This window comes from Acanthaster planci, linkage group LG11, assembly GCF_054643075.1.
Source record: "Acanthaster planci isolate LZ-2023a linkage group LG11, COTS_SCS, whole genome shotgun sequence".
Classification (NCBI taxonomy): Eukaryota; Metazoa; Echinodermata; class Asteroidea; order Valvatida; family Acanthasteridae; genus Acanthaster; species Acanthaster planci.
Window position 1 is genome coordinate 13,664,885 of NC_141787.1, and position 10,655 is coordinate 13,675,539.

General features: G+C 41.8%; 1 protein-coding gene and 1 long non-coding RNA gene across 3 annotated transcripts in view; one reads left to right on the forward strand and one right to left on the reverse strand.

The window, feature by feature from the left end:
- The window catches only part of LOC110981403 (uncharacterized), an 88,307-nt gene that overhangs the window by 10,633 nt on the left and 67,019 nt on the right, over nucleotides 1-10,655 (forward strand). For both annotated transcript variants that reach the window (XR_015427155.1, XR_015427156.1), the window contains exons 3-4: nucleotides 4,103-4,240; nucleotides 9,570-9,694. This is a non-coding gene — a long non-coding RNA (uncharacterized LOC110981403). The remainder of the gene's footprint in view (nucleotides 1-4,102; nucleotides 4,241-9,569; nucleotides 9,695-10,655) is intronic.
- Nucleotides 505-9,586, reverse strand: LOC110981392 (dipeptidyl peptidase 2-like). Its single transcript, XM_087143093.1, has 11 exons — nucleotides 8,881-9,586; nucleotides 8,086-8,225; nucleotides 4,664-4,827; nucleotides 4,130-4,265; nucleotides 3,730-3,823; nucleotides 3,333-3,499; nucleotides 3,073-3,133; nucleotides 2,757-2,866; nucleotides 2,184-2,340; nucleotides 1,350-1,491; nucleotides 505-812 (listed from the first exon to the last, which is right to left on the reverse strand). Exons 1-11 carry the CDS (start codon nucleotides 9,053-9,055, stop codon nucleotides 731-733), a joined length of 1,428 nt encoding a protein of 475 aa, XP_086999219.1. The 5' UTR covers nucleotides 9,056-9,586; the 3' UTR covers nucleotides 505-730.

Here is a 10,655-nt window from a genome sequence, read left to right on the forward strand (position 1 = left end):
GTTTTTACAAAGGCCAAAACAAAAGAACCAAAAAAGTTTCTGCGGCATTTGGCGACAGTAGGATGTGAATGTTACAGTAAGTATTTGGATTCAAATTGTTTATTAGCTTTAAGAATGCTGATCTAAAAGTTGATGCTAAAGAATCTCAACCTATTACTCTCACGAAAAGTGTAAATCTATGAAAGAATCGGAATCATTCGATCTAGAGTATTAAATTATGAAGTTCAAGTGAGGACTTCACCGAAATTGTATCTGTTATTCGCTTTCTGTTAGAAACCTTTCCTCTGGTGCACGATTTTCGGAAAGAAGTCATAAACTTATATAAAGATAAGTTTTGATTCCCGGCCCAACAAGCTTAAGCGGAATCTGCAAAACATTTTGTTTTCGTTATCTATGAGACGTAAAGCTTGAAGCACATTTTTTAATGGCAATTTTATTCCCGAGTTCATTTGCTTCAGGACATGTTTCAATTGACACCAGTATTTAGGGAAATAAACACACAGATTTCTGGTTTCCGATGCACGAAAGTCATTCGTGAATATTTGAAACCCTAAGGAGTTACCAAGGTCTGAAAATTTTATTGTAACATTAATTTTACCTCTTCAAGGCGTATTTACGGCTGAACGGAAGTTTAAATTGCCCAACGACTATTTTTACGTTTAGTAAATTTAAAAAAGACCTCTGTTTTGCAGTTAGGCCTATAACGAGCATCAATATTTCTGTTTGCCGATTAATGAATCCACTGCGAGATGGCTGCCACTTCCTGCTCTCGTGCTTTCTTCACAGCCTCAGAGTCGTCCTTGTTTTTACCCCTACACATTGATCAAACAGAATAGGTAGTTCAGAATGGAGTTTTTCACTAAAAAATAGTACTTTGAAGCGACTAATCATTTTCGGGTATATAGGGGTAGTGTTTTAGGCCATACATTTTTAAATGTCGGTTTGCACGTAGTCAGTTTTATCCACTATGCATTCAGGAGGGGGCTCTTTTGCACTTTCCAACTCGTATCTTTTGTATTTATTATTTATTTATCTACTTAAACACAGTGTTGCAATCGAGTCCTTCCCAAGTCCCTTCACAAGTCTAGTCACAAGTTCTTTCACAGTTGTGAATCGGCGTAAGACCGCATGGCTTGTGACAGACTGGACTACAATACTAATGACACGTCTTCACGTGACAATGAATAATTACAGTTTGTTTACAGAGGTGGTAATATAATGCCGATATTTGCAATAATTTTCGAGGGGTAGGGGACCAGTTGCAAGTATGAATTATCTGTACATTAAAAATATGAACGTTCGTCCGACAATAAGGCCATAAAATAATCACCTCATTAAAACTGGTTTACCTGAGATCAAGGTGGTGAGCAGCACCGGGTATAAGAAGCGTTTTGTAGCGGTCGGGGTTGGGGTTCCTTAACACCCCACCACCTCGCCATGGGTCAATTGCTCCATTGGAGAAGAAAATGTTGGAGCTTGTATTACTTAAGTCTGTTCGTCAAAATAGAGAAAAGGATATCATAATTAATATTAATTTATATCGAGAGTTTATTTAATTGAAATTCTGTAGGCTAAATGGGCCTACGAGAAATAGACAACATCCACAGAACTGATGACATTGGTTGTTAAGCATCATAGGTCGAGTTCCGGCGGTCTGTTCTTGACACGGGTTTCGTTTTCTCGCGCTCGAACGGCCGGAACGCGACTCACACTGTTCTCGCTCGGAACAGGATCACACGCCACCTCCTCGTACGTCAGGATTTTACACGAACACACGGAAAAACTCGTAAGATTTGATTTTTGAACAGCTGCAAAAAGTATCGACATGGCTTATATGGCCGGAGACAATGGAAAGTTTTGCAAAATTAACAATTTTCCATGACAGAAATGAATTTTTTTGGAAAAGAAGTTAGCTCAGTTATCCGACATTAACTCTCTAAGAGTGCTCAAGGACTCTGCCATGTTGCATGTTGCTTGCCATAAAAAACTACGTGTACTATTACTAGCGATAATAACCGGTTGAACGTTCCCAGCGTCTGAGCGGCCGACCCACTCACGAAAAACAAATCGAGCTGTTCGTGAGCTAACGAGAACAAGCCGCCCGAACTCAGCCATAGTGATGCCCCCATTCTGCCGGCATTGTACATGTAGTTTCCTGCTTTGAAACAAAATCCGTCACTTGCCGTTTCCGAACATCTGAACACTAAGCCAGGTCGGTTTGGGGACCACGTTCCATTTCTTCAGGCAATACTCCTCTCGCATTTGCTCAGTGAAAGGCAAGACGGGGAACATGTCTGTTACGCCGTTGGTGCCGGCCGGGCGGGTTACCTCAGTACAAACCTGGTAAAGGATAAAATCGAGAAAAACAAATCGAGAAACAGTTTAGCCACTGTGGCGTACGGGTTGCACGGGAAACTCCTGACATTTCGCCAAGTTTCATTTTAATTTTTAAATTTCTTCTGCTTTTTTTCCAGTTGAAAGCGCCAGCATTTTGAAACGGTACAACCACATTTCTTTTTTTTGGGGGGGGGTACTATTATGTTATGTATGGACAGTCTTTGGAAGAAAAAGGAATTCAATTTTGCTAATAACCCAAGATCTGGATACAGCGTTGTTAAGCCATTAAAAAACTAGGAGAGGTTGATCCCCAGTTTAGATCTACTAGGTGTTACAAAATCGCTATTTTCGACAATTATAATGAGCAACCTTTATAGTAATGGTCCTTTTATAACATGGAGGAAGGAAAATATACATACCTGATAGTCCCACCCTTCAGAACCGCACCCCGTAGCGTCCGAGCATTCCATGAACTCCCCGTATATATCGGCGCACTTCAGCGATCCGTGCGTGCCATTGTAGAAAAGAACTGCCATCGAAAAGAGGTCGTCAATATGGAACAATATTAGTTACGAGGGAAAGACCTGAGGGACTGACCAAATTTCAATGAATCAGGTATTTCAAACTGGCGGGTAAGAAGGGGTTTTAATGCATGACGACTGTGGCCCATTTTCTTTATACATGTATGACAATAGTGACAATCTCCTACCAGAAGGACTGTAAAATTAAACTCACTTGCTCCATTTGCAAGCCCATGGAGTGCGTCAGTAGCGTTAATGATCAGTTCACACGATACCTGCATGTAGATTAGAAGAAAATTTGAGAAGTATTCGCAGGGAAATATTGCACGTGAATCAGAAATATTGCGAAGGTGAAAGCAATAGTATCATAATGAACTATGTATGTACCACTTCCCCTGAAGGTGAATAACTGCAAACAAAAATAGTCTGTGAACCTACTGCGTGGTGTTTCAAGTTGGTATGTCAAGATCTTACATTGACCGGCCATGCCGGCAGATCCCCTTCGAACGAAGCAGGGTAGGGGTAGTTTACAGTAGTCAACGTGGAAAGCGAGTTGCGAATCCACAGCAGTAGATGCAGCACCTGGTCCTGAGACTTGAGCGGCTTGCACAGCCGGAAGGCATTGCTGATTCTATTCAAACCTGATAGGAAAACAGTATATGCTAGATCTGGATCCTTAGCAATCATAAGAGTTTGTTAAAATTATGTGTGATGAAAGAATTAGTTAGCTTAACGATTACAAACCTGCTTAGCGCGCTAAACAGTAAGTTTACGTTTTAGGTTTGCTCTTAAAGTACATCGGATCCGGTTACAGAAAGTCACTAATTCTCTAGGAGATCGGCAAAATAATGACAAAATGACGGGGGCAGACCTGGTTGACCTTGCTGGGCCAAGGAAGCAATCATGGAAAATCCTTCCTTTATTGTTGGAACACACTTTGGAGAAGCTTCTACAGAATCAAACACCTGAAAACGAACATATAATGAAACCGAAGGAAGATATGTGCCAATAGGTTGAGGAGAAAGGGAATTTCTGTTACCTCAGTGGTTCTTAAACATCAGAAAGCAAGGATTACGGAAAATCAATTAAGTTAAATTACAGTATCACTAATATAACACATTCACAGCCACGAGGGACAAATTTTCGGTCGTTTAATGTCGTCGTTTATGGGACATTTCGACCGATGACTTGTTTCATAATTAATGTATAGGCTTAACTGATGATTTGATTGTCTACCTCAACAGAGGTTTAGGACTGAGGGCTTCACCTACTTTGGTGACATCTTCGAAGTAGTAAGTCTGGGACCCAATACCGGCAGCTGAGTAGATGGGACCTCCGGAGGAAATAGCTCCCCTCACAACGTTGGGATACTTGAATCGGAGGTAAGCACTCAGCATTGCTCCATAGCTGGAAGATGGAGGGTTGCTATTTTTTTTGCTCAAAAAGTTAAGGTATTTCGGGCTGGCCATTTGTAGATACGGCACTCATAAACACATGTTTTGTTTCTTTATTCGCCACCGTTAATAATTATTAATTTACTTACACAAAAAAGACACTACAGCCAAGTGGTGTCATAATCGCAAATGATCTCATGGACTTGATGCATGGGATATTTGAGAAAGGGGAGACTTGAAGTTTTCCATACAATTGAAAATGGGGAATGTTTTGAACAATAAGCTCAGCGCTTGCAAGTAAATTCACCGATAGTCGGCTATGGGGTATTTATTGGATCCCGTGCCAGGATTTGAATATAGCCTGTAACATGGAGTAAATTTGGCTGAACACCGAGTTCCTTTTGGACATACCTCCCTCCGAACGCGATGACCGGTGCGTTGTCTGCGTGGAGTTGTTTCTTGACGCATTGGATCAGTGTAGCATAGTCTGCAAGGACCTGCTCGATGGCCAAGAGGCCAACGTTCTCTGCAGTGTAAGAATGGTTCCCAAAGGGCAGGGATTCCCCGTAGTAACGCTATGTAGGGATTCAATGGCAGTAATCGTGCACAGTTACAGAAAGTAAGCACTAAAAGATGAACATCACATAACTCACTTAATAAAAGTTATATAGGCCCTACTAAAAATATTCTAAAGTAGAGAGTCCTGAGAGCCATGAAATCGAGGAATTGGAGAAACATGGCACAGAACCTCCGGCCCAGACTTTGGGCTTGCAATTATGAGCAATTTGGGTGCAGTCGGGTCCGAAAGTGGCACTATTTGACCGTTTTTCAGAGGGATGGTTTTTCATAATGGCCACTTTTCTGGGCAGGGACATTTTCTTCATTTTAGGCCTAGGGGTGATCCGCTTCTGGTGAAAATTTCTCAAAAATTCATTGGTCAACCCCCCGAAAATTAAAAGGGAAATGAAAGGGGACATGTCGATCATCGTTTTTCTGTGAAGCCTGGACACCTGTGAGAGTTGTGAGTATTTTGTACATATTTGTAAAGTGTGAGGATTTATCATTGCTGTCTATGGGAATTCATTTGTAGTGGTGCAGCCTCGAACTGTCGCAGGTTGCACTACACACCATAATACGCGCCCATAGAAAGCAGTAAAGAATCAGAGCGAAAAAGCCCCGCCTCTTGACTCTCGGACGAGGTTTGTCTCCTTTTTTCACCGGAAATTCAAGATTATGGCCAGAAGATCACTTTTCCTTTGAATTTTATGGGTTTTAGTCACGAGTTGTTTTTATTCGCCTTTCCCCGAAGATACCTCCAAAGTAGTAAAACTATTGGCACAGCTCTGATTGTCGCCGCCCGCCTCTATCCAAATATGCCCTCAAAGAAGGGCTTTTGCGAAAGAAATAACCCGAACTGGAAACTGCCAGTCCCAAATTCGGAATTTATAGAAATGTTTCTGTGATCCCTCCTGATTATGGCATGTCTTATTGTAAGAAACCGGAGGGTCACAAAATAGTCATGAGCTCGCGCGCAAAATACAACTATTTCGCGAAGTGCACCCTCAATAGTATCATGCAGGCCAATTTTTTTCCGGGGGAAAGTGAATTGGGAACCGAACAGTTCTGCTAAATAACATGTTATATTTTGTGGTGAATCTGATACGCGGTTTATTTCTTCAGCTAACTTGCAGTGTAAAGCGAGCCTCTTTACAGCAACTTCCTTATGTACTTGAAAAGTGAGCACTGTTCCTGTCATGTTTAAAACATATTTTTAATATGTTGACTTTAGTTTTCGTATATTCAGCCCCAACCCTATCCCAAAGCATTATCCCTAAAACCATCTCTAACCCTAACAATATCCCTAACCCTACAACTAACCCTAACCCTAACCATTATCCCTAACCCTATCTCTAACCCTATGCCTAACCCTAACCCTAACCGAAAGGCCTATCCCTAACCATTATCCCTAACCCTATCTCTAACCCTAACCCCTAACCCCTAACCCTAACCCTAACCCCGATCCCTAACCCCATCTCTAACCCTATCTCTAACCTTATCCCTACCCCTAACCCCAACCCTAGCCCTAAACCTAACGTCAACAATATCCCTCGACCTACTGCCCCTAACCCTAACCCAACCCTATCCCTAACCATTATCAGTAACCCTATCTCTAACCCTATCTCTAACCCCTAACCCTAACCCTACCCCTAACCTTAACCCTACCCCTAACCCTATCCCTAACCCTATCTCTAACCCTAACCCTAACCCGAACACTAACCCTAATCCTAACCCTATCTCTAACACTAACAATAACCTTAACCATTATCCCTAACCCTATTTCTAACCCTATTTCTAACCCTGTCCCTCACCCTACCCCTACCCCTATCCCTAACCATTATCCTTAACCCTATCTCTAACCCAAACAATATCCCTAACCCTAACCCCAACCCTATCCCTAACCCTATTATCCCTAGTAACCCTAGCCCCAGCCCGCCATATCCGTCACTGGGAAAGCGTGGCTGTTGTGCTTGAATATGGGAATGCTCATTGCGTTGGGAAAAAAACCAAGCATTTATTTAAGCACCCTTTGAAAACAGTGAAACAAAAGTTGAAAGCGGGGTCAACTGAGACAGAAAGGTGCATTTGGGGGGTTTACATGAAAACAAATTAATTGTAGCTGTCAGTGAAATAAAAAGTTGCAAATTCAGATTATAGAATTTAAAGAAAAAACACGTATTCAACCTAGAAAATTGAGTTGGGAGTTTGGCGCTCAGGAACTAAAAATAAAAAGAAGTAGGTGAGGGAAAAATCTGAAAGTTATGTGGTGTTGACCAAGCATTCAGGCGCACGGACTCCTGAAATTCGCAAGGAATCGCAGTTACCGGCTTCCATATAGGACTCTTCTGGGATCTCGGCCCACCACACTTCCTCCCTGCCCATCCATTTAACTCTAAAAAGAGTTCGAGCGACCATGCAAGGGAGGAAACGAGACAAGCCCCTAAGCGCTGGCCGCCAAGTCGGCCATACGTCTCGAACCTGTACTAAGGCGCTCACCTGGACTTCGCGGACAGTCCCAGCAGAGGAGCTTATCCCGTGGGCTAAGGTACTGTTGGTATTTGGCGAGGTGAATTAGAGTCTCTTATAGCTACTGACTGACAGCAAGCTTTGGGAAAATAAATGTCACCAGTGGGATTCGAACCCTCCGTCTGACGATCTGAAAACCACGAGCTTAACCATTTGGCAATTTCAGAGAATTGCTTTTGGTCGTTCATATTTACGTAGATAAGAAAACCATTAATAACCAAGTTATACCGCACAGAATTTTGCTCTGCAAAGACTGAGTGATTACAACGCCACAATAGTGCATAATGTAGCAAAATGCGCAAGGGGCCTAGGCACAAATCTCCCTGACAACTTCTCCTTCATTGGTAAATTAAATGCGCGCGCATCAATATGAGAGAGTTCCCGGACTACACGTACGTCCGGACATGTCTGAGGGTGCACCCTTGAAAAAAAGTCCAAAATTTGTCCGCTGAGTTCATTAACAATTATGTGAAAAGTTCTGTCTTTATATTTAGAGTGATTTTTTGAGTCGATGCATGTATAAGATTCCCTGACCGAAATGAGTCGAAAAAAAAAAACAAAAATGGCAAATGTGTATGCTTTCAATTGAAAAACAAATCATTTTGCCAACGGGTGTACTTTTGGCGTACCGACCCCTGGGGGTCTGGGTGTGGTTCTTCACGTTTTCGGTAGACTGAAGCACTCGTTTGGATCTCCCATCCTTCCTCGTAAAAGTTAGCCCCCTTCCGGGAGGAACCTTGTTCACTCACGTGCTCGGCGAAAATGACCAGGGCGCCAAATCTGGGTGCGATGTCGAAAAGGAAGCCGGTGTTCTTGAGGAATATTGTGATGTCTGCCTCATTTCCCGTGTACAAGAAAACTGGATGGGAGCCACCAGCCCAGTAGTCCTCTGTGGAAATGAACGTAAATCACAACAGAGCCCATACATTGGCGGGTGGACGAGAAACAAGAGGCCACACAGTCAATGAAAACGGTGGCAAACAATGAGATAAACCCAATACAGGGGAGGGGGTTCTTTTCATTTCCCTGCCAATCCAAGAGTTTGTAAAAAGCCCCCATTAGCCTCTTTTATAGAAGGTCCATAAAAGATTACTGGTGTATGAAGGAAATCTACTACTTTGGGTACTCCAGAAATATGTTAGGCCTCCTAGGAAAATTTGTCCTAGATCCACTCTTTAGGTCACACAAAAAATACTTACATGAAGAAATCCTTGATTCAAGTGTTAAATCAAATTAACCTCCACCTGACCTGTCTAGGACGTTCTGGCTTCTTCTTGTACTTATTATCATTGATTGTTTTGAACAGGTATTGTCCTCCCTTTATTTCCATTTAAAGTTTACATCTTCTTATTCAGCTTCTGTGTATTGATTCATTGTATGTTTCAATTTCTAAGCCTAATTTCCAGCTCAAAATTTTAATGCTTTCAGATTATTGTCAGCTTTTAATTCGAATAAATGAACCATTTACCAAAAAGTATAAAAAGTGTTCATAAACTATATGACACCCAATGAAACTAAAGATGAAAATGAAGATATATACCTACCCGTGACTAAATATCGCTGCTTGAAGGTCTGGTTTCCGTAAGTCTTGAAGTTAAAATGGTCGATAATCTGGTCGAAATACATGGTTTTGTACGGATAATCGGCCACGGCCCTCAACAAGCCCAACGCGAGTAAAGCAAAAGACACTAGAACCACACGAGCCATCGTGTACATCATACTGAGACGAATTGAATTAAAGTTTGAGAGGGAGAATACAGAATTAGACTGGAAATTAGACTCGAATTGGTGCTATGTGCCACGCAGGAGTTTACTTCAGCTGTGATATTAATGGGGAGGGTGGAAGTCGATGTACAGGTTCCGCGTGACCCATTGACTCTGCCCGTCACGTGTCCCATTTGAGTCTCCAACGCCGATAAACGGGATGATGTCAGCGTAGGCGGAAATCGGCAAAGTCCATTCCCACCCGACATCGTACTTCGCTTCTTTTGCCCTGATACGGCTTTATTTATAGCAGCATTTATTTACAAACAGAATATGCAGACAGACCAATCAGTGAATTACGTTCTCTCCGGTGCAGCTGAGCCTTCCTCCCATAGACTGAATTCATTCTTTGGCATTGTTCAACCACAGATGTAAACTGAATTCTTAATAGGTCTATATATTTCTATATATTAGTGGTTTACAACTTAAACTAACCGAAAGTTAATACCAATCGTTTCCAATTCTGCAGGCCAACAACGACGAAATACAAGCATGATACCACTTGCCCGTAATGCAAGTTGTCTGATCCCATAGGCTACAATCAGTGACTGAGTTATGAAATGTGCTGCCACAGGACCTTCGCTGGTATCACAGGTAAGCAACTATAATCTTAGATATGACTGTTCAGTTCACAATTACTGGTTCTGGAGTGAAGAGGTTCTTATACCCAGCAAGAAATGAGACCGAGGGGTACCCCCCAACATGTCCAATCCCTATACACATTCCAGACTATTGTTACTTAACACATCCCCCCAAGATGTCTGAAAGGAATTCCCCAGATTCCTGCGAGACAATGACCAACACAAAGCAGGGGGGGGGGTTCTCTCCGTTTCATACCTTGCTGCATATGGAGGTTCTAGCCTTGTGGTTCAGGAATATGCTCAGGAGCTAACAACTTATGACGTCAGAATCATGTTACTACACCTGTGAAGGAATTACCATCAATTTGTACAAATCTTTAACACTACATGTACATAAAAACTTAAAAACACATATGTTTAGTCACTCAAGCAGACATCTTCTAATTAATAACTAATTTACACGTGCATACGAAAACATAAAGTACAATTCGAATCGCTGCAATGACAGTCTTTCACACATCTATGCCACTTGAACACAACAAAATCACGAAACTATGTACACCACAACTTGACCACACCAAAATGTAGCATAATAAGACTTAATTAAGAAAAAAGAAGAGATTAAAAATCGTGAACTGGTATTCCCAACTTAACCACTTTTTGTCTCTTAAAGTAGGCTTCGTTAGTGTCCGAATTTTCCGCGAAGATTAGGCCGTTGCCCGTTCAGTCATAGAACCTTCATTAGATTCACCGGTAAGTAACGGAATAATGTTACCGTGTGCCTGTTCAGTCAAGCAAATCTATTCTGCTTCGAACTCAAATACAATGAAGTAATGTAGCCTATACATGTATTTTAAAAAATCACACAAGCAAATTGTAGGTAAAAACTTATTCACACTGTGTAAGCTAAAAATGTAAATCAAGTCGGTGTAACAGTAGGTTTTAACACCACATCTATACCACTTGAACACTAT